This window comes from Entelurus aequoreus, linkage group LG05 (genome assembly GCF_033978785.1).
Source record: "Entelurus aequoreus isolate RoL-2023_Sb linkage group LG05, RoL_Eaeq_v1.1, whole genome shotgun sequence".
Lineage (NCBI taxonomy): Eukaryota > Metazoa > Chordata > Actinopteri > Syngnathiformes > Syngnathidae > Entelurus > Entelurus aequoreus.
Window position 1 is genome coordinate 72,215,226 of NC_084735.1, and position 24,663 is coordinate 72,239,888.

At 39.5% G+C, this 24,663-nt stretch overlaps 1 protein-coding gene across 1 annotated transcript in view; it reads left to right on the forward strand.

Annotated features, from left to right (window-relative positions):
• Positions 1-36: 36 nt before the first annotated feature.
• Positions 37-24,663, forward strand: part of wwc1 (WW and C2 domain containing 1) — a 49,200-nt gene continuing 24,573 nt past the window's right edge. Inside the window, exons 1-5 of the mRNA XM_062048862.1 lie at positions 37-927; positions 21,243-21,352; positions 21,454-21,657; positions 22,092-22,168; positions 22,492-22,571. Of these exons, the coding sequence (XP_061904846.1) occupies positions 809-927; positions 21,243-21,352; positions 21,454-21,657; positions 22,092-22,168; positions 22,492-22,571 (590 nt within the window). The 5' untranslated portion in view covers positions 37-808. The remainder of the gene's footprint in view (positions 928-21,242; positions 21,353-21,453; positions 21,658-22,091; positions 22,169-22,491; positions 22,572-24,663) is intronic.

The window sequence follows — 24,663 nt, forward strand, 5'->3', positions numbered from 1 at the left end:
AATATTTTTAGACCATACAATATTTCGAGAACGAGATATTATTCTGAAAGCGCATACCGGAAGCAGCAGTAAGCAACATCCGCTTGTCTTGACACACACAGCTTGTGACTTGAGTGAAGTGAAGTCACCGGGAACTGAACTGAAGAGTGAAGACTTTACTACAGGCTGTCGCATCCCTACGCGTCGTCGGTGCGAAAAAGGTCATATTCCCCCATTTTTATTGTTAATTGTTTTTAGCAGTGGTATCGCCGCGGTTTTTGTCCCGCTGGACTTGTTCGGTCAACGTCCCACACCACGGTCGGCTGCTCTCTTCTTGGCAAGCGCCAGGCTAGCATCGGTTCCTGCTTGCTAAAAAACATGGTGGCCTGTGGGCAAGAAGAAAACAAGGCGGTTCGGGTATATTGAGTGTAATTTTTTTAAAAATAAACTATTTGCTCCATAAAAATAACTGTTATTTTGAGAAGTGGCGGAGGGGGGTGCCATTTTTATGCGGTAATTTGCTTCCAAAGTTGCCATCAAGACTCCTTTAAGTTTCCAATACAAAATACAGCTTTTAAAAACACAAGGTAAAACAAAATAACTGTGCTGAAGTCCTGCCTTATGGAACCATTTTACCCCCTGCGTCACCTTTAGCATCATTTTTTCCCTCTGGATTATTATGATGGATTCACCAGCTCGGGAATATTGGAAATAGCTTTTGTCCTTGATGCTGACCGTGATGACGACGGTGATGACAGAAAAAAGCGATGGCTTCCCTTCGTTAAGATTTTGAGTAGCGGGGAGTTAATTACATGGAGACTAGCCTGACATGCCGAGGAAGGAGTTGCCACTACCTGAAGGTTGGGAGGAATCCAGAGACTTTGATGGTAAAGTCTACTACATTGACCACATCAACCAGAGCACCAGCTGGATCGACCCCAGAGACAGGTAAGATGAATGACCTTTGACCCTTTTCACAGTTTTGAGATTCATACATGTGGGTACCATGGGAAGGGATGCATTGATGGTGCATCCAGTATGAAGTTGTTTGGAATGCTCCAACTTTTTCCCAAGAGGGAAAAAAAAATAAATCATGTATGCTTTAATATTCATTATTAAACAGGCTAAAATCAGTCTAATGTCAAATCTGTTACATGCATTTACAGAAAGGGTGGCCAAACATTTTACCTCCAAGGGGCCAAAGTGAAAATATGCCCATGATCCACGGGCCAAACAGTATTTATTACCATGCCACAGCTCGACCAGTGAGGAATTTAGCCTCATAAAGCCATAACTAAGTTGTGTGCCTAATTCAGTTAACATGCAACTTTTATGTACATTCAACAGATTTTTTTCCATTTCCAGATGTTGCTCGGTAACTAGTTGCCCTTGTATATTACATCTGATCACTTTACCCAGACAGATAAGACATATGTAAGATGCAAGATTTTGAAGTGTTTAGGATTTCATTATAGGACGTGGGCGAAGTATGGCGACCAAGATTATCCTGGGATATATGGGATGTGAGCCGAGGATGTCGTTGTGGCGTGTGCAGCCCTTTGAGACACCTGTGTTTAAGGGCTATATAAATAAACCTTTATTGATTGATTGATCTTTAAGAAGGGGAACCGGAGGGTATGTTCCAACTATTGTGGGATCACACTCCTCAGCCTTCCCGGTAAGGTCTATTCAGGTGCACTGGAGAGGAGGCTACGCCAGATAGTCGAACCTCGGATTCAGGAGGAACAGTGTGGTTTTTGTCCTGGTCGTGGAACTGTGGACCAGCTCTATACTCTCGGCAGGGTCCTTGGGGGTGCATGGGAGTTTGCCCAACCAGTCTACATGTGCTTTGTGGACTTGGAGAAGGCATTCGACCGTGTACCCCGGGAAGTCCTGTGGGGAGTGCTCAGAGAGTATGGGGTAACGGACTGTCTTGGTCCGCATTGCCGGCAGTAAGTCGGACTCGTTTCCAGTGAGGGTTGGACTCCGCCAAGGCTGCCCTTTGTTCATAACTTTTATGAACAGAATTTCTAGGCGCAGTCAGGGCGTTGAGGGTATCTGGTTTGGTGGCTGCAGGATTAGGTCTCTGCTATTTGCAGATGATGTGGTCCTGATGGCTTCATTTGGCCAAGATCTTCAGCTCTCCCTGGATCGGTTTGCAGCTGAGTGTGAAGCGACTGGGATGGGAATCAGCACCTCCAAGTCCGAGTCCATGGTTCTCGCCCGGAAAAGGTTGGAGTGCCATCTCCAAGTTGGGGAGGAGATCTTGCCCCAAGTGGAGGAGTTCAAGTACCTCGGAGTCTTGTTCACGAGTGAGGGAAGAGTGGATCATGAGATCGACATGCAGATCGGTGCAGTGTCTTCAGTAATGCGGACGCTGTATCGATCTGTTGTGGTGAAAAAGGAGCTGAGCCGGATGGCAAAGCTCTCAATTTACCGGTCGATCTACGTTCCCATCCTCACTTATGGTCATGAGCTTTGGGTCATGACCGAAAGGACAAGATCACGGGTACAAGCGGCCGAAATTAGTTTCCTCTGCCTGTTGGCGGGGCTCTCCCTTAGAGAGAGGGTGAGAAGCTCTGTCATCCGGGAGGAGCTCAAAGTAAAGCCGCTGCTCCTCCACATCGAGAGGAGCCAGATGAGGTGGTTCGGGCATCTGGTCAGGATGCCACCCGAACGCCTCCCTATGGAGGTGTTTCGGGCACATCCGACCGGTAGGAGGCCACGGGGAAGACCCAGGACACGTTGGGAAGACTATCTCTCCCGGCTGGCCTGGGAACGCTTCGGGATCCCCCGGGAGGAGTTGGACGAAGTGGCTGGGGAGAGGGAAGTCTGGGCTTCCCTGCTTAGGCTGCTGCCCCTGCGACCCGACCTCGGATAAGCGGAAGAAGATGGATGGATGGATGGATGGATGATTGATTGATTGATCCTCTTTCACAGAGTGTCAAGCAGTCACAACTTTACCGTAGAGCAGGGGTGTTGAGTTTTGGTGTGGGGGCGGGGCAAAGCCCCTTAGACGTGGGCCCCCTCCCTAGGTTAACGCGGCCTTGCCAACTGACCAAGTGGCTGAGTCGGAAAGTTGAAAACGGTGTAATGAAAAAAGTTGGAAAAGTAAGTGCAGTGTGACCACTTTTTCTGTCATAAATAACTTTTTTTACTTTTTCAATAATACTAATATCTTTGTTCATTACACCGTTTTCAGCCACTTGGTCTGTCTACAAAATTTGGTCCGCTCTCACTGCCGTTGTGTCCGTTACGCCCTTTGTGGTTTAAAGTTGTGTTGTGGCTTTACGTTATTGTGTTGTGGTGTTTGCATTTGTTGTGACCTTTTTTGGCCACCGTAGGTATCAATCAATCAATCAAAGTTTCCCTTTATATGCCCCCCACCCCCGGTTAATACTGAGAGTCCAGTTCATTGGGAGGCCAGCAGGGAATCTTCGTGTACGTAGACAAGTCAGCAGCGCAGAGACGTCACCAGGACGTCTGATGCATGGAGTGGTGGTCCACCCTGGTCCCTAGCACCTCTTCAGTTGAAACAGATTTGTGGCCATTTGATAACCTCTTCACGGAGAAGAGTGGCTCAGAGCAGAAAAGAGAGACGGCAGATGAACTGGTCCAAAAATGGGGTCTATTTAAACGCTAGGGTGTATAAATTAGTTTTAAGATGGGACTTAAATGCTTCTAATGAGGCAGAATTTCTAACTGTTACCGGTAGGGCATTCAAGAGTAACAGAGCCCAAATAGAAAACGCTCTATAGCCCGCAGACTTTTTTTGGGCTCTGGGAATCACTAATAAGCCATAGTTTTCAGAACGTAGATTTCTGGCCGGGACATACGGTACAATTCAATAAGCGATAAGATGGAGCTAGGCCGTTAAGTATTTTATACGCAAGTAATAAAACCTTGACGTCGCATCTTAAGTGCACGGGAAGCCAGTGCAGGTGAACCAGTATAGGCGTAACATGATCAAACGTTCTACCATTCTTGTTTTGATGACTGATGGCGAGGATGCCACAAATGGGCAGACAGACTTGGGTAACGTTTAACACCCTTATCATTAAAAGTGTTAAACTTCATATAAAGTCTGTCGTTCTTAAATGAAATGTTTTGTTTTTGTAATATCGATAATATCGATTGATTGCCTTTTAAAACAATGTTAAAACGATAGATAGCTTTCGGAAGGCCAACTTGCAGAGCACAGATCAATGTCGTTGAATCTTAGGAATATAAATCAATAGATCAATGTAGTGGATGAATCGGGCTGGAGGTTCCCCAACCCAGAGATAACTTTTTTCTCAGTCTAATCTTGTGTGTATTTTAGGTTGTAGCACATCTTATAATGGCAAAAATATGTGGTTGCTAGTACCAACCTGTGGTCAGTCCCTCTCTGCCTTGATCAATTTGCAATACCACACTTTTGCATAGTGCATTCAATGTTGTTATAATGTAAAAACACTGTGTGCAAAAATGTGTTACATGAGCAGTTGCTTGGAGCTTGACATATATGTGATGACTTATGTGAACAATAGATCGACCGATATGTTTTCTCAGGGCCAATATCGATTACCAGTAGTCAAAGAGGCCAATATTAATTTGCAGTAAAAGTTATTTAAACATGAATAGTATACATCAGTAAACAGCTGTACAAGGCTCCAAATTATTTTTTAAACAATATTTTTGAGGAAACATCAGACCAGTAGTGACATAATGTTTAATGTGACACTAATGTTGTGGTAATTAGAGTAGAGCCACAAACACCTGTGTGTCTAATTCTGTGGGTCAGAGGAGCATCAACATTAGCATTTCAAAATATTGGAAATCTCCTGGGAAAGTTGGTAAAAATATGGGATTTCTCTACATCACAAACCCTTGCCATCTGCTCAGTTTTGTAGCAGTTTATAGATTTAATACATTGTAAGGTTTCCTCGATAGGAACCCTGAAATATTGTGAACATATTAATAAAATAAATTATAGGTTCCTTCACATAGGCAAGTTTATTCATAGAGTACAATTCATACACAAGGCAAGTCAAAGCGCTCTACAGAAAATCACAAGAATGCAAAACCAAAAGTTGATAAGATAAGAAAACGCTCAATCCGTTGATTATGTTACAGTATGTTTGTTTACAGAAAATGCACTGACAACTATGTCACAACTAAGCCATATGTACAGATAAGGGGTGTAACGGTATTATAAATACCGCGGTATTTGGGTATCAAAATCATCACAATAATATTGTGACGTGTGACTGTATAAAATTAAAACTTAGTCATTGTCGTTTTTTGCTGGCACTTTTGAATCGGCCGGTCTGGAAGTAAACTACATTTCCAAAAATTCCCTGCGTAGCAGGAGTGTGCAAGGTCCGTGTGTGAGAAGTTGGAAAGGAGAGTGAAAGGATTGTTTTTTCAGACATTTCCTGAAGTTTTTATTAAAATCTATCCATAACTTTTTGACTTATGTTGCTAACAGGCAGACAAACAAACTCTGGCGAAAAAACAACTGCTTTGGTCTGCGTATACCGCAAGGCAAAGTCGCCGCCTTCGGTCAGAAGTTGTGATGTTTAACCCACATATCCGTGGTTTGAATGGATATGTTATCCATATTTTGAGTAAGAAATGAGGCAGGCGGCTGTGCGGACAAAGAAAAAGTTTGGTGACACTGCACAGCGGGGAACACAAGTAATGTGAGAGGCTACTTGATAAACCACCACCGAAATATATATTTGATGCCAAGGAGGCCAAGCATCAATTTGTGACGTATTTCCATTATCAGCTGACTTTTCTGAGAATCTGCATTTTCCAAAGTGATATCAGTTAAAAGTTGAAAGACTCTAACTTGAACATTATTGTTTTACATTTCTTACACTAGATGTTTATATTGTCAATTTAAACACACTTAACTAAAAAAATATTTTCCAGTTTGAACGTTAAGTATCTTGTCTTTGCAGTCTATTCAATTGAATATAGGTTGAAAAGGATTGAATAGACTGCAAAGACAAGATACTTAACGTTCAAACTGGAAAACTGTTACTTTTTGCAAATATTTGCTCATTTGGAATTTGATGCCTGCAACATGTTTCAAAAAAGCTGGCACAAGTGGCAAAAAAGACTGAGAAAGTTGAGGAATGCCAATCAAATACTTATTTGGAACATCACACAGGTGAACAGGCTCATTGGGAACAGGTGGGTGCCATGATTGGGTAAAGAAAGCTTTTTTTTAAGAATTACACAACGTGCCAACTTCACTGGTTTTGTGTTTTGTATTATTAAACCATTTGAGCATTATGTTGGTGTTCAATTACAGTAAGTGTGTTTATCCTAAACATTCTTTCCACTTCATTTTACACACTAGAGCCTTTTTAAGTCTATTTGTTTTGGACATTTCCCACAATAATATCTTACCGTGGCCTTAATACTGTGATATCGTACCATGAGATTTTGATACAGTTACATCCATAGTATAGAACATGTTGAATTGTACATTTCATTGTTTGATTCTCTACTAGTCAATGTGTTTGTTTGGTGGTTGGGATATACTAGGATATGAAAACTGAAACTACTTTTAACGAGGTGGATATTTTAATTGCACCTGGGGAGATAAGTGAATGCATTTGATAGCATAGCTGCAACAGATGTAAGACCATGTCTGCGTGTAAATATTTTGTAATGGCTGAAATTCACAGACATTTTAATGGTGAATCTGATGGTGTTTAGGTGAAAAAATGGAGAATGCCTGGTGAATAATGCTGTTAATATCCTATAGGGTTAATTGCTCCACAGGGGTGGTTTATACACTTTCACTTGGGTTACTTGGTGTCTGATTTTGACTGGTATTTGTTTGTCTTGGAATGTCGAAGTTTGGGCCAACAACCTACTAGTGTTCCAGTGGTGGCATGTGCTCTACGGGTGTTTAATGTGAAATCTGATCGAACGTCAGAATAACCCTTATTTTCCTCTCTGCAAAGTGCACCTGCTTGTTTACACATTCATAAATAAGTCCAGGGGAGCAGTATGTGCGTTACCTGTTTTTCTGTCTTTCTCACAGAAATCCGACGTCCGTAATAGGCTTAGAGCACCAAGCATGTGGGTGTTACACGACACAAGTCCCGCTTGTACAAGAACACTCTGCGGTGCGAAGGAAAGGTCTTTTCTTTTTGTAAATTTTACCACTTTGTTAAGACCACTTGGACTTCCTCACCAAATCCCTTAAATGCCTTAGGTCTGAAATTCAAAAGGCTTAAGGGTTGTTTTTTGTGTTGCGTTGCTCTCCTTTTATTTCCCTCAGATATCGTGACTGATGTTAATACTGGCGATTGTTGTCATGGCAGCAGCCCTCAAAGCGGTCTCATTTTTATCGTCTCGCATAAAAACGTAGCATTCTTTAACTGTGTCCTAAAAACCTAATTGGCTTCACAAGCTGTTTCCTTCATCACAGCCGCAGGTTTTTTTTTCATGAAAAAAATATTCATGTAGCTCACGTTTTTAGTACTGTTTTGTTGTCATGTGTACTTTTCCTGCTATTCAGAACCATGGTGACCTAGTTAAAGACTTCTTGAGCGAGAATGCTTTGCTGTAAAGGAGTTCAACAATTATGAATTAATAATTCAGTGGCATGTGTTGGATACCACTCATTTAGAAGATGGAAGGTCTAGTGAAAGTGCTGCTGACAGGTGGAGAGAGCAAGTATTAAGAAACTGTCCCAAAGAAAGTCCTTTTAAAAAAACAAAAAAACTGTACACATTCCTGAAACACATGATGTGGAGGTCCAAGCAGCGTTCGCCGGCCTAGCGTCCGATTCATCCGAAATCCCTTTCAATGCCTGCCAAGGTGCACGGGGTCAAAGTTCAGCATGAGGCTCCACAGACTGTTACAGGGATCTGGAAAGAGTCAGCTTCACTGCATTACAGGCTCATTCTTTAACACTGAACCAACAGAGCTGTACCTTATTTTGTGACCAACCGCTATAAAACACACTTAAGATTAAGATTAAAGTACTAATGATTGTCACACACACACTAGATGTGGTGAAATTTGTCCTCTGCATTTGTCCCATCCCCTTGGGGAGCAGTGGGCAGCAGCGGCGCCGCGCCCGGGAATCATTTTTGGTGATTTAACCCCCAACTCCAGGCGACTTGCATTACAATACTTATTATTTTGACTTCAGAGCAAGTTTTCCTTTAAAAGTTTAAATTAATGACAGTCAAAATTATTTTACTAAGAGAAAAAGTATATTATTTCAATGCATTAATTGTACAACATTGTTGACTGATGGTGAAAGTTGAAATTTTATGGTTTATGGTTTTAGTTCATTTCGAACCTGCATACAATTACACTACGATGAATCACAATTTCCAGTTTATTTTTTCAACATCTTCAAAAAGGAGCAGGAAGAAGCAGAGCTTATTTAATCATACTCCTTTTCCATTTCACAGGAGTTGCTAACAGTTTCTTTCACTTCCTGTCTCAATTTGTTCACATTATACTCCATAAATAATACAATTCTAAAAAATAATCACATAATAAATAGTGAAGTAAGTTATATTTAATATTGTGATATGAATATGTTTTGAATGTTTATCATGATTCTTCTTCTCTGTACTTTGTAAACACTTGATTTGAACAGTTTCTTAAAATGGATTATATTAGTACATTGTTTGATTTCTTTACTTAATCCGGTCCATAATTTAATATTGCAATTCAATGATTTGGTAAATTTGCAAACAGCTAAAATGATGTACAATATGCACTACAACGGGTATAGAGGTATAGCTCGGTTGGTAGAGCGGCCGTGCCAGCAACTTGAGGGTTCCAGGTTCGATCCCCGCTTTTGCCATCCTAGTCACTGCTGTTGTGTCCTTGGGCAAGACGCTTTACCCACCTGCTCCCAGTGCCACCCACACTGGTTTAAATGTAACTTAGATATTGGGTTTCACTATGTAAAGCGCTTTGAGTCACTAGAGAAAAGCGCTATATAAATATAATTCACTTCACAACCTACTACCCAAGAATGCACAACAGTTCTTCTCAACAAAAGAGAAGAAATATAACCACAATTTGATCCGTGAAGTAAAAAGGGGGTAAAATTGAATAAGCTTCTTCTTCTCCTTTTCGGATGTGTTGCAAGAAAAAAAAAAGAAAACATGTACAATATTTGATGTATCAAATTGAAATGTTATACATGTTTGAAATAAAGTTCAACTTCAAACACATATATACCAAAGGTTTCAAGACTTGTACATGCATACAAATGTTTTAAGTTAAATTTTTCTCTGAGGTCGTATTTCTCCTCTTTTGTTGAGAATAATTGTTGTTCATTCTTGGGTAGCGGGTTATAGTTTGTTATGTGCATAATTTTGGCTGTTTGCAAAAATATTCAACATCTTGTGTTATTCTAACTGACCTCTTTTTTTTTAACTCAGTGACTGAAATGTGCTTTTGTCGTTATTTCTACACAATAACTCAGATATGGCAACACAAGCAAGCAGTAGTGAATATGGAGTGTTTTTTTTTGTCAAATACATATTTTGCTTCATTCATTATTGATACATTCCTTGCCACCTTATGTTGTATATTTTTTTACATGAGATTTCCAGTTAATTTTATCATAAATTATTACACCCAAAAATGTTATTTCATTTACTCTTTCAATGTCAATTCCGTCTATTTGTATTTGTTTGACTCTTTTCAAAAGTTACAAAATAGCATTATTTTATTTTACTAATGTTTAAGAATAGTCCGGATTTATCAAACCATATCTTTAATTTATTCATTTCTTCTGTTATTTGTATTAGCTTGTGTGTGTTCTCTCCTGAGCAAAACTGCAAATAATACTAACTTTAAGTTTTTTGTAACTTTACAAATGTCATTTATATAAAAATTTAACAATTTTGGTTCCAGTATTGATCCCTGTGGTACGCCACAGGATATATTTAGCGTAGTAGCTTCACATATTGTTTTCTGTTGTTTAAAGTACCAGTAGAGTGTGAAAAGAAGTTGACTTCTTATGCTTAATTGTGTTTCATTGTATCCATACCCAATCATATTTACAATCCGCCAAGTATGTAAAAACATAGTTTAAACATCACAAAATGCCACAAAATCACTGACATTTTTAATATGCTGCTCCAAATACCTTTGGCTATTTCCGGAAATTGACGTCACAATGTGAACACTTAGGCACTCTGACCACAGTATCAGATCAGTCACGCTGGAAATACACAATTCAAGACCAGTTGTGATGCCATACCGTTCTAATTTATTGATTAAAATAATGTGATTGTGTCAAATGCTTAAGTTAGATCCATAAATTCTGCTCCTTCACACTGTTTACCATATATTGTATGGGTAATCTCTTCCGTTGTTTCAATTAAAGCCATCGATGTTAAACAAAATTAGCTTTTTATTTGTATTGGTCCTCTGCGAGTATTCGATATTTGTTTATTAATTTGTCCAATCTGTTATTAAACAGTTTTTCAAAAATATTGGCAAATTCTGGAAGTAAAGAAACGGTCTATAATTTGTAAATTGTTTTTTGTCTCCAGTCTTAGAAATCGGTACAACTTTAGCTACTTCGATCTTGTTTGGGAATTTGCCCGTTTTAAATAATAGGTCACTGATATACTGTATATTAAGTCCTGGGATCTCTTCAATAACCTTTTTTGTCCCCATCAATCAAAAAACAACCCCACCCCAAAACGTCAAAAAGATAAACATCCAAACACACAAATAAAAACACCTTTGCCCCCATGGAGCCAGAACAACACCCGATGACCCCTAACCAAGAAAGCCTACCATGTGGCCAATCAACCAAGTCATACCACAAAAAAAAACAGCCCAACTAAAATACCCCAATCTTTGCACAACCTCTCCTTGAGTACACTAAACAACACCACTATCACAATGACAACCGCAGCCACTCCATCCAAGCATTCCACCCACTGCCCCGGCTGCGTATACCTGAGGGTCCCCCACTTCCCCCCCAACAGAGATAGAACCCACCTCACTGCCCCCTGTGATCTCAACTAGGCCCAAAACTTTGCCCACAGACAGAGCACGCCTCACCTTAACATCATCAGCGATGTCCCAGCACGGGATTGGCAGGCCATCAAAACACAGTCCCTGGAGCCTGTGCCGGTCCAGGAGGCAATGAGGAGTGCGTTGCACCCCCGACCCCATACCACCCGTGCATTTGATGTGGGAGTGTATAAGGCCCCCAGAGTGTCTACTGTGTGGGTAAAATTAGTAATTAGGAGAAAATATTATCGTTTACGGCGTGGCGAAGTTGGTAGAGTGGCCGTGCCAGCAATCGGAGGGTTGCTGGTTACTGGGGTTCAATCCCCACCTTCTACCATCCTAGTCACGTCCGTTGTGTCCTTGGGCAAGACACTTCACCCTTGCTCCTGATGGGTGCTGGTTAGCGCCTTGCATGGCAGCTCCCGCCATCAGTGTGTGAATGTGTGTGTGAATGGGTGAATGTGGAAATACTGTCAAAGCGCTTTGAGTACCTTGAAGGTAGACAAGCGCTATACAAGTATAACCCATTTATCATTTATTAAAGTTGCAATCTTACAAAAATGATTAAAAAAATAAAAAATTGTAATCCATGGTCCATTTTTTTGGGAAAAAATACAGTCATTGCCTTGTATTTTTTCCCCCCAATATAGGTTTTTATGATGAATAATACAAAATATAGTAAATATTAGGGCTGCAACTAACGATTAATTTGATAATCGATTAATCTGTTGATTATCAAATTAATCGTTAGTTTAATTTAATTAGATTAATAATCGGATAAAAGAGACAAACTACATTTCTATCCTTTCCAGTATTTTATTGAAAAAAACCAGCATACTGGCACCATGTTGTGGACATTGGGGGTGCAGCATACACCAACAATAACACAGAAATGTAACTCATCAGAACTGAATCAGATATTGTACACGTTTCTGTTGTGAATAATAAAGGATTCATTTTAGGCTGCCTCTGAATAATAGCATGAAATATTCCAGCACCTTCATAACGTTTAGTTATACTAAAGCGTCACTCAAATCTAAATATATTTATATAGCTTTATCAGCCCGGCTACATTGATCCATTATGAAACCAACCTGAGATATTTCTGTCCGTTACGTTTATTTCGAAATTGGTAACCGTGCGTTTTCTCTCTCAAAACGGAGTCAAATGTGCCGGAGACACATTATCAGCCCCGCGTTGCAACAAAGGCGTAACTTTAACGTTACTCACAAAAAAGCTGAACTCATGAATGCTTGTTGCCACTATGGACTTCAAAAGTTAGGTACTGTGAGTTCTTCCCTTCATCCATGGCTCCAACATTTTTCTTCTTCAGGTGCTCCTGAAGCAATGTTGTACTTCCGTGCCATTTTGCAGGAAACGGTCTTCTTTGAAGTCTTTAAAGTGAAGTGTTCCCACACTTTTGACGACTTAGGTCGTACACTTTTCTCCATTGAAGCAATAACCTCAAGATGTTTCTACGCTAAACTATCGGTAGTGTTTTCCTGCGCCATTTTTCGAATTTTTCCAGCAAGGAGACGCGTCGTCACGTGAGCTGCACATGACACATCATTGGCTAGCTTACGCCACCTCATGAGACGTAGCCTCAGCGCCGCCCTGGCGCTGTTTTGTACTGTTTTTGTACTTACTTTGATTATTGTTTCTCAGCTGTTTGTAAATGTTGCAGTTTATAAAACAAAAAAAAACAACAAAAAAATAACCAAAAAAAAAAAAAAAAAGCCTCCGCGCATGCGCATAGCATAGTTCCAACGAATCGATGACTAAATTAATCGCCAACTATTTTGGTAATCGATTTTAATCGATTTAATCGATTAGTTGTTGCAGCCCTAGTAAATATAATTAAAATATTAGAGTTTAATGAAATCCCACAAGAATACAATTTAAGTCCTATAAAAAAAATTAAAGAAAAGTTTGCAATTCATAGAAATGTTTTTTTATTTTAGTTCTTATCCTAATTAGGTTTTTAGAGACAGCCGATTGATCTCAGACTCAATTTTGATTGTCCTCTAACATTACAGAGTACTGCTGATTGATGCCCTGATACTCAAACAACAAACATGTGCTACAAGAAGCGCGCTTGATGAGAGTGCTGGAAAGTCGAAACCAACATATTTGAGATTGCTAACATTGTTTCCATAATCTAACTGGAATGACATGTTGCACCGGTAAAATGTTGTGTTGGCCACACAAACCTGACATGGTAGTGTGCTGTGACGCAATGTTTGTTTATTACATGGCTCGTCTTGGAAAGCGTCGCTCTTAAAGCTGGCAGTACCTCAATGAGGCCCGATCATACTGTAGATCACGTGTCAAACTCAAGGTGTTATGTGGGCCACCGTATAATTTTATTTATCTGTTCCTGCAACAAGCAAAACAAGTTATCCCTCAGTGTTAGTAAAAATTATAGTACAGGTAATCAAAAAGAGTTTCCTATGCAAATTGTTTAACAAGGCTATTATATATTTATATTCATATATATATTCACTGTTAAATGCGACCCTCTGAGGGCAGCCATAATTGCAATGGGACTCTCAATTAAAACGAGATTGACACATCTGCTGTAGATGATAGAAGATTTCTCAAATGTAAACAAGATTTTAAGAACTTTCCTGCTGTCTGTCTGCCTAGAGTATGTTTGTACTTGGGTCTGATCTAATCTGTCCTGCCATTAACTTTTGGATGGTTTGTTTGATGTTTGGATTGAAGACAAAAGTCATAAAAAAAACGAATGAATAGAGAATTCATCATCAAATTCATTGTCCGGGGGCCAGATCTGGCCCGCTACATCGTTTATGTGGCCCACGAAAGCCTGGAAATAGTGTGCGTCAATTAAGCACTTCATCTTTTGACAGAAAAATTTCATGTACTGGATACAATTGCATGTTTTTAAACTTAAGAGTTATCTGACCATGCCAAAACATTGTGTTAATGCAGGGGTGTCCGAAGTGCGGCCTGCAGCTCGTGTTCTGTTGGCCCACAGCATATGTGTGGATAAAAACAGTAACAGTAGGAATGTGAAAAAAAAATAGACCAAACATTTTTGATGTAATGACAAAAAAGTTTACAATTTATTTCTAATAACTCCGAGGTGTGCAAACTTTTCCACCAAGGGTCACATACTGAAAAGTCAGGGTGTGTGGGGAGCAATTTTAAATTATTTTATTTTGTAAAAGAAAAGATAAAAACAGACATTATTTATATTTAAAGACAAAAGTTAGGGTCAGCTTTGTGTTATAAGTGACGTGTATTATTATTATTATTAGTTATTAATATCAACATTTTATTTTTTTCTCATTACATTGTCTTTTTGATCTTTTTTTTCTTACATTTTTACTGTTATTTTTTACCCCAGTCATAATTTTAATGATACACTTTGTACGCTATAAACATATATTCCAAACATTTTAAGACTAAAATGCTTGTTCTCATGACTTATGATTTCAACAGCAAGTACATCATCCATCAATTTGTACATCTTAAATAAAACCAATAAATAAAATGCATAGGGAATTGTGTAATTATATAATGAGGAGATTATATATCACTTAGGGCTGCAACTAACAACTAATTTGATAATCGATTAATCTGTCGATTATTACTTTGATTAATTGATTAATAATCGGATAAAAGTGACAAACTACATTTATATCCTTTCCAGTATTTTATTGAAAAAAACAGCATACTGGCACCATACTTATTTTTCTTATTGTTTCTCAGCTGTTTGTAAATGTTGCAGTTTATAAATAAAGGGCGCATAGCATAGATCCAACAAATCGATGACTAAATTAATCGCCAACTATTTTTTTAATAGATTTTAATCGATTTAATCGATTAGTTGTTGCAGCTCTAATATCACTGTAACAAGTGGCCCTCGGTGAGCAGCCATAACTGCAATGTGGCCCTCAATTAAAACGAGTTTGACACCCGTGATCTAGAGGATGTTGTAGTAAAAGCACTCTAGTGAGGGCTGTCTTTATAAATTCTTCGGTGTGCAATATCATCCATCCGCCCCGCAGTGACGCACTGAACGCGTGTCGTCAGGTCAGAGGAATGTTATCACACAGATAAGGCTGGTATGAGTGTTCCAGCTCAAGGCAGATTTTTACTGACATTCCCTTTTTATATGGACGCCATTCAAGCGTGACTTGAAGTGAAAGCAGAGTGAGGAAGTTTGTGTTTTGTCTTTCCGCCGCTGGACCTCGACATGAGGAATTCATGCCCAACACTGAATGAACATTTCTCTCCACGGCTGCCCTGACTCACCATTCAGCTATGCGGCCAGCCTCCGTGTGTTTGCACTCCACCGCACGCTTTGTCAGTTTGCATTAGCGCGCCAAGACCCGGGCCGGGCTGTTTACCTTGGAATGTGAAACTGGCAGCAAGCAAAAACATAATCAGTATGTTGTAAATTAATTTTTTTTAACCACTTTTAGTATTTTCCCCTATAGCATAAGCTTTTTCTAAGCACACACCAAACCTAATTTGACAGCAAAACTCCATAAAAAATTAGAGGTACACGATAAATATCAGACAGATAATTATCTAGCCGATATGAGGAATTGTGACATACAAATAAATACAATAAAATAAAATAAAAATACCTCCAATAACTATTAAAATAAAAAATGTTCAAATGAAATTAGCCGTAATGTTCTGTAAGTGGGTTACGGTGAGCAAATTAAGCGCTCATTTTCTCCTGCTCATGCTGTAAACATTTTTATTTTCTCAAAATAATTATTTTGTTGTTTTTCTTAATGTTTACAAATTCCAGGAATTAGTCCCTGGACACAGGAGGACTTTGAGGGCAAAACCAAAAGATAGCAGTACATCGTTTTTGCTTTTGTTTAGTTAGTGTGTACTATAGACATTCTCAAACAGTTGTATATAATAAAATAGAATAAGGAACTAGTTTAAATATTGTGTTTGTATTGTTAATTGTTAACTGTCAATAGCACTCACCATAAATTAATTAAAAACATTTACTGTTAGTAGGGCCACCTTTTAAGTGATATGACAAACCCAGTAAATAATTGAGGCACAACATCTATTTAAAGCGCAGGTGACAAGTAGAAATGAAATTATGGTAATTCACACCCAGCTGCATGAGTAATAGGCCCAAAAAAACACAACATTTTGCACTTTTATTAAGTGACCTTTGAGTAAGGAGACCGGTTTGTCACAGGGTATGTTACTTTACTGGAAGTTTATTTTCAATCAACACAATGCTGCTACCAAACTAAAACACTAAGATTAAAATATATTGTGGTGGTTCAAAATTAGGCATGTAACGGTTCATGTACTGTATTTGGACGCTTCGGCTCAGTTTGCTACAGAGACTGCCCAAATTCCCATGAAATACACAACAATTGGTAAGAGAAAGAAGGTTTCGTATTGTGTGCGCATCAAAGCAGCCAGCAAAAGAGGAATCGTGGAAATATCCCAGCTAGCGGGAGTCATGGCTCATAATATTACTGCATGTTGCACTTCAGCCAATAACGTTATACATTTTATTAACCTAAAAGCTTAGCAGTTTTACTTTTTGTATTTTGTACACCTTACTGTACTGAAAATGAATTGAACCCTATAAACACGCGTACGTACCAAACTGAGGATATTGTACAGTTACACCCCTATTCGAAATATATGATTAGATAGATTTAGAAGATTTCCTTTTGTTTACCTCTGGGCGGTTAGTGGCAGCGATATTATTTTGGTTTGTGTTGTTATGACTATGTTTACTGTTCCGATTCCTCGTGTTGCCCTGCCACAGACGTCTCAGGCACTTTGAGCTCTAAAGCAGCGGAGCCTGTGAGAAGGACCACAAGTGGCTATTGAACGGCTGACCGGTGAAATGGAGGCCGGGGCCGCCACAACCAGCTGGCCTTTTGCTCTGAGGGAAGCGGCGACTGAGATCAACAGATTAGGCCAGCAATAAACACTAACCACATTTTGCTGACATTGGCCATTAGAGGACAGAATTTAGTGGGCGAATCAAATTATGGGATGCAAAGACTCGGGCCAGCCAACCAGCCATTGGCAGAAGCCTGACTGTGGTCCTGTGCTAAATTTAGAGCCAAGCAGAGGGGGTCTTCTGTGGGCCCCTTTTCATTATTCATCAGTGAAAGGGACCCAGTTCAGTTTCTGTCCTGGCCGCGGACTCTGTGTTTGTATATTTGCAGTCGTGAAACATAAGAGGCAGCCGCAGAGGCAAGTCTTTTCAGTCACACTACTGCTAGCTGTCTCTTAATGATGAAGCGGTTTCCCTCTTTTGTCACAGAGTAGAAGAAGAATGTGCTACTTGTCCACTCCCTTAATTTAGTGGTGCTGTATGGTTATCGATATTGGATCATATTATCGATGATGATAGCAAAGTGGTAATATCAGGCTGGCAAAACATTGCAATTATATTGTATCATGAGTTACTCTGCGATTCCCACACATAAGAAAGTTCTTAGAAATCAAATAGAAAGAACACAGAAGGCACCATTAGGAAAAAGAGCAGAAACTATAGAGCGATCATTGTTTGTCGTGTATGGATAATATCTGCACACTTTTCAGTTTGTACTGTTTTTTCCCCTTTTTCTGTTGAATTTGGAGTTAGGTTGAGAATGTGGCTTTGAACTTGAAGATGTTAACACAGATTTGTAATGTGCAGTTATTTCCCTTCGACTCCTCTTTTTTCATGCCACACAATAGGAATGTAACAATAAATAGTATTAACGATAACTGTGGTAAGACTGCAGACGGTTTATATTACCGTTTTAAACAAAAATGATCAAAAACCCGTCACTGATAACCACACTTTGAAAAACACACAAACTGACTAGCACTAGCTCGTTAGCTAGCTTGAATGCTAACATGAATGCAGGACACAATAACGTCTTTCCCCATTAGGAAACGACATACAGCAATATAAACTTATATGAACACTTTGCTGTCTGAGTAACTAAGATATTCAGTTGTGCAGATTGAACCTACAGACTGTGTATAGTGTGTGTGTGTGTGTGTGTGTGTGTGTGTGTGTGTGTGTGTGTGTGTGTGTGTGTGTGTGTGTGTGTGTGTGTGTGTGTGTGTGTGTGTGTGTGTGTGTGTGTGTGTGTGTGTGTGTGTGTGTGTGTGTGTGTGTGTGTGTGTGTGTGTGTGTGTGTGTGTGTGTGTGTGTAGTATGTATATATATATATATATAAATATATATATACTTTTGATTACTAAGAAATATAGATTTTTGAAGGACCAGAAAGGATGTGTTCGCTGTGGCATATCTGCTTACATGTTACGGAAGTGAGTTGAAAAATAACGCTAACGCAGATCCACACTGATGTTCGTGTCTCCTCTACTTAACAGCCTTAAAAATATTAAAACCCTCAAATATATCACATTATATATATCAATTCCTACATTATATTACTTCAATTTATTTTCACACAAGAAACACTAATTTTTAAGGTGTAGCGGCTTTTATTTTGCAAAGTAGTAGTAGTAGCAACTTCCTATAAAATTTCCGTTACCTTCCTTTGTTTCCACAGTATCAAACTGCGCACACAAGTGACTTCGAGGCCACATTGGGGCCTGTGCGCATTTACAATTGAGTCTGATAAAGAACAAATTTGACTTGTAATCTAAACAGGCAGCTGGAAAAAAATCAGATTTTATACAAATCAGATTTGGTCCACTTTGGCCTGCTGTGTAAATGTAATCTTTGATACTATTGTTTTTGTCATCACTTTGCCGGTCCTTGTTGTAAATGGACAACCATTTCTCTTTTAGTAGCAGCATAATCAGTATTACAGTTTCAGTATAAATAAATATTTCTGAATGAAGTAGTCCTCTTTGTCTTTATTGTTCGTTAGCACTGATGGCTAAATAAGAGCTACTGAATAGGTGTACGCTTATAATTAGATCAGTTAATGACTTGTTGATTCACAAATTAATAGTTATTTGCAGCGGTGACCGTATGTGTATATTTGAGCCTTTGTGTATAAGTTTGACCCTGTGTAAATGAAAGACAAAGAACCGTTTAAATCAATAGGAAAATGTGGTTATATGTGAACTTTCTGACGGCAACTTTATGACATTTTGGTACAGTATAGATCAACAAGGGTCTTAAGGTTTACATTTAAGAACATGTAATGTCAATCCTTATCCTTAACAGTAGAGACATTAACACTTCCTGGCAGAGGTTCCTGAAACAACCCCACTAAGTTTGACAATCCATTTGATGAAGTTATTCTAAATTATACAAATAAGTAATTTGAAAATCATTATTTTAAGTTGTATAGATCATTTTGAGTACAACCCTGGAGAGGATGCTGTCCACAGTTCATAAAAACACAGTTTTAGGAGGGGAAAAGTGGAAGCATCATTGAACCCCACCTACCCTCACCCCTCAAAACTGCACTGATCAGGCTGGAAGGCCGACGGTTGCCCCAGAAACCTCCAGGCGATGCGTTAGTGCAACTTGAGGAATGCCACGGGTCGGTTTCCTCCCATTGTGGTCGGCAGGGGAGACGCCCCCCTTCTCCTCCTCCACATTTTTTTCTGCCCCTCTCAGAGGTGAATAGAGGACTCTAAAACACCAGACTAGCCGCCCCCTTTCTACCTCCCTCCCTCCCTGTATCACAATCACTGCTGCCTCATGCAACCACTTTCAGGCATCACAATGACCCAATGTAAGCCCAGGATGGTGTCAGGTCTGAAAACATTCGACTTGTGTGAAAGTCAATAGAAGTAATGTCACTGGGTAGTCTAAAAAGTGGTGAAGTTGTTAAATCGGTGGCTCTTCTTGTTTTCCTTCAAACTGTCTCATTTCATTACATCACACATTAACATCCACTTGGACTTCAGAATATACTGATAAGAATGTGTTGGGGTCAGAGTGGACACTGAGTTCACTAGTCACTTTTTGGGCCCTTTTACTAGTGTTTTACAGCACTAACAATATGCTGTCTAATTGTATTTTTATGTAATTAGATCCACAAGTTTGTTTTACTAATGAATAAATTAGGGCTGGGCGATATGGCCTTTTTTTAATATCTCGATATTTTTAGGCCATGTCACGATACACGATATATATCGCGATATTTTGCCTTAGCCTTGAATGAACACTTGATGCATATAATCACAGCAGTATGGTGATTCTATGTGTCTACATTAAAACATTCTTGTTCATACTGCATTAATATATGCTCATTTTAAACTGTCATGCAGAGAGGGAAATCACAACTAAGTCAATTGACCAAAACTGTATTTATTAAACAGTTATTAAGCAGTGGCACAAACATTCATGTCATTTCAAAACAGAAAGTGCAAGATTGTCAGAGACATTTTAAAACAAGCTATTAGTGCACTTTTGTGCATGATGTCACTAAGATGAAAAATCAAAACAACACTAAATTAAAGTGCACTTTTTGTACAGAACGCCACTACAATAGTTTAAAACAAATAAAGTGCAGTTTTGTGCATGATGTCACACAAGATATTTCAATAACTGTCAAATAAAAATGAGCTGCGTAATAGGAAATCAAATTGTGCACGTCCTTCGCTATGTGGTAGGTTCCGGCGGACGTCATCTCCTTATGTCGTGGACTATTTTTTTCATACGGTGTTGATGTGGAAATGGTTGTCGGCATTTTGTTGCTGTGGCACCGAACGGAGATGTTGACATGCGGAGTAAGCACTCTTCATTCTCCAGCAGGTGACTTTTCAAATGATGCTACATATTAGCAGTAATGCTACTTTTTGTAGCAACGCTTTTGCCCCACACTTGACAAATTACGGTTGTCTGTTCGACATATTCCCACTTGAAGCCAAACCACCGCCAGACGATGGACCCCGTGCTGTTTTTCTTGGGAATTAATTCTTCCTTCATTTGTTACCAGATTCGCACCTTCTTTCTCTCGTATCACCGCTTGCACCACAGCTAACGTTACCCATGCTGCTACCTCTCTGCACCGCGAGGGCATATCCGTGTGTGACGTATGTAAGAAGGTGCGCTTGTTTAAGTCTCTGTGAGCAGGAGAGACTAGAAAGAGTGAGAAGAGCCTGTAGTGTAATGCCTGCAGCTAAAAGCAACTGCGTGAGAACGTATACTCGAATATCACGATATAGTAATTTTCTATATCGTACAGAGACAAACCCGCGATATATCGGGTATATCGCCCAGCCCTAGAATAATTACAGTATAGAACAGCACAAGCAAAGACTTGATCTTTTTTGTTTTTGTTCCTCTTCAGGCACACAAAGCCTCTGACATTCGCTGACTGTATCGGAGATGAGCTGCCAATCGGCTGGGAGGAGGCGTATGACCCCCTGGTTGGATCATACTATGTCGACCACAACACCAGTGAGTGTACAAGCTCTTTTTAATGTAATATTTCATGCCAAGTTTCTCAATGCAGTATTTTACTACAATTGCGCTAAATCCTCCCCATTTGTGTACTCCAGAGAGCACCCAGCTTGAGGACCCGCGGGCACAATGGCAGCGGGAACAAGAGTCCATGTTGCGGGATTACCTGGCTGTGGCCTGTGACGCCCTCAGTGCCCAGAAGGAGATCTACCAGGTGAAGGAGCAAAGGCTCCGTCTCGCACAACAGGAGTACCGGCATCTTAACGACACCTGGCGGGACAAGTCGACATCCCAAACCAGCTGTAAGTAGACACACTAATGTCCTATTTCCACTGTGCCGTACCTGCTCGTCACCACATGGCTTTTCTCGAAGGTACTATTGTTAGTACCAGGACCGAGCCTAATGGGCTGCTGCCTGCTCATTTGTTGAGCAGATTAAGGTACAGAGGATATTCAGCTAGAAATAACAAAAAGAAACACTTACATTAGTGTGCTATTCTTTAGCATTTAGAAGCTGCTGTATTCCACTCCACATTACCTACTTTATTGCTGCACTTCCCTTTCTTGCTGCCCTTGGATTATAGGTGTCTCTTTAATGTATGAGACCCGATACTGTACAGTGGAAAGTCTAAATGTACATTCCCATAGTGATTGCTATGTGCCATAATAAAAAAAGGGTGCATGTTTGACAATACATAGTTATTCTTTCAATCCCTTCTAATTGTTTCCATTTCAGTGAATTCCAGGACGTCCTCCTCCAGCAAGTACGACCCAGATATCCTAAAAGCAGAAATATCTACAGCCAAAAGTCGGGTAAAGAAATTTCTCACACAAACACACGCACACATACTGTATTTACATTTGTCACGCAGTAAATCAAATGTCACTCTAGTCTGTATGTATGCCTGCACCCAGTCCCAGTGACGCTCCACATTAATCGCCCTAACCACACACTCGACTCATTACCCTATTACCAGTTTCCTCTAATTATTCAATCGACCATGTCAAAAATCTTCCTGACATAAGATCTGGGTTTGGTTCTACAAAAATATTAATATATTTTAGTTGGTCACAACATGAGTTTTGTATAATGACCATACAATAAATATTTCATAAAACCCTTACCATTGATGCAGGTCAACAAGCTGAAGCGGGATTTGGCATGTATGAAGCAGGAGCTGCAGTACAAAGAACAAGGCTTTCAGACGCTGAAAGAGTAAGTAGCCTCAGTTAAAGGGGGAACTGCACTTTTTTGGAATGGTGTTTTATCATTCACAATGCATTCTAACTCGTAAATAAAGGCTAGCAAAAGTCAGTTAACAATGAAGCCAATGAGAGTGGCTCTACTACGACTATAAAGCACTCTAAAAACATCCAAAAGCCTTCAATATCGTTTTGTATGCACGCTGAAAGTATCTATGTAATGTAGTAACAGGCACATTCATAACATGTAATATTTACGTATTTTGCTCATTTTAGGCTTACGGCGTAGTACTAATTTCACAGTCGCTTCAAAACATTTGCTTTTCCCTTCAACAACAACACTGAGCATCATGCAGCAGTAATGCTAAGTGCTGAACAAAATATACAAACTTTGAATATAATAAAACAATCACATAAAGTACAATGTCTGCTCTCACTGAGATGCCGACTGATGGGATGTTCAAATCTTTCTGTTTAGATAAAGAATTAATCATTATCCTCACAAAGGGTAAAAAAAAAACAGTTTTGCAAACGAGCGCCTTTTTGAGTCTTTCTCGCCATCTCCATGTTGAATATCCAACATGGAGATCCATGACCAACTTCTCTGTCTATGGCCACATCCTTCTACAATCCAGGTGAGAGGCATGATTTATAATCCATAATTAACTTTCACCAGCTCAGAGGCAATGCACCAGATCATCAGCCCAATATGTCAATATGGAAGCATAAGCTATCATAAACTAGTCCAGGGGTCACCAACGCGGTGCCCGCGGGCACCAGGTCGCCCGTAAGGACCAGATGAGTCGCCCGCGGGCCTGTTCTAAAAAAAAAAAAAAAAAAAAAAAAAAATTTAAAAAATTTTTTTTTTTTTTTTTTTTTTTTTTTAAAAATTAAATCTACATAGAAAAAACACAAGATACACTTTCAATCAATGCATCAACCCAAACAACCTCCCCCATGCACACTCATCCACACCCACTCACACAAAAGGGGTTATTTCTTTCTGCTACCAATATTCTGGTTCCCACAACATAGACAACACATCTGCAAGGGACACAGTCCCTGAAGCACACATGATTGTATAGGCTGCTGGTCCACTAACATTTTCATTAATTACTATTTTTTATGTAATTATTTTTATATTGTTTTACTTTCTTTTTTATCCAAGAAAATGTTTTTTATTTATTTATCTTATTTTATTTTATTTTTAAAAAAAGGGCCTTATCTTCAACAGACCAGGGGCCGTACTTATCAAGCTTCTTAGAGTGCCATTTTACACTTAAGTCCTGAAAATTTGCGAAATTTAGTCCTACTCTCAAACTTAAGAATAAAAGCTTTTTATCAACGTTCTTAAGTCTAAGAATCACTCCTACTCTCCACGATATTTATAAGACCTTCAGAGGTGTCTTAAGTGGTTAGGAGTTGCCAGCAGGGGATGGTACTGAGGCGAGAGACGTGCGCGAACGTTCATCTTTGTTTGATGACGAGCAGCTGATCAAACGGTATCGTTTAGACAGAGCAGGTATTATTTTTGTCACAGATTTAATAATTTTCGATTCCTTGTTGATTTCTGCATGTGGCTGCAGTGGACTAGTATATATAGAGCCACCCACACCAGTTTCAAATTAGTTGCCTAATTAATGAATTGGAAAGAAAATGTTATGAGAGTAGCGTATGTGTGTGGCACACACGTACGCTAGGTTACAGCATGTGCGGTATTGTGAGTGCGAGCGGGGACTAGTTTGTTTTGTGTTGGATTGGCTGTGTGCAAGCAATCAATAAAGCAAGATTTGCAACTAATCGCCGGACTCATCATTCACTCTAAAGTCGTCCGCTGTGGAGACCCACTGCCGGGTAAAGTGAAGGGTGTTGCCCCGAGCATACATCCTGGAGAAGTGTCTCCCCTGCCTCTTTGTTATGGTCTGGGAGCAGGAAGCAGGAAAGGTGCAACAAAAAGGAAACATTTATTTTTGATTCATTGCCAATATTGTTTGTTTGTTTTGTATTATTTTGTAGTTTATTGTCAAAATATACACTCCCATTGTCCACTTAAATATTTCTAAGATATTTCTTTATTCTTAGACAAGGGATTCCCTTCCGTGATT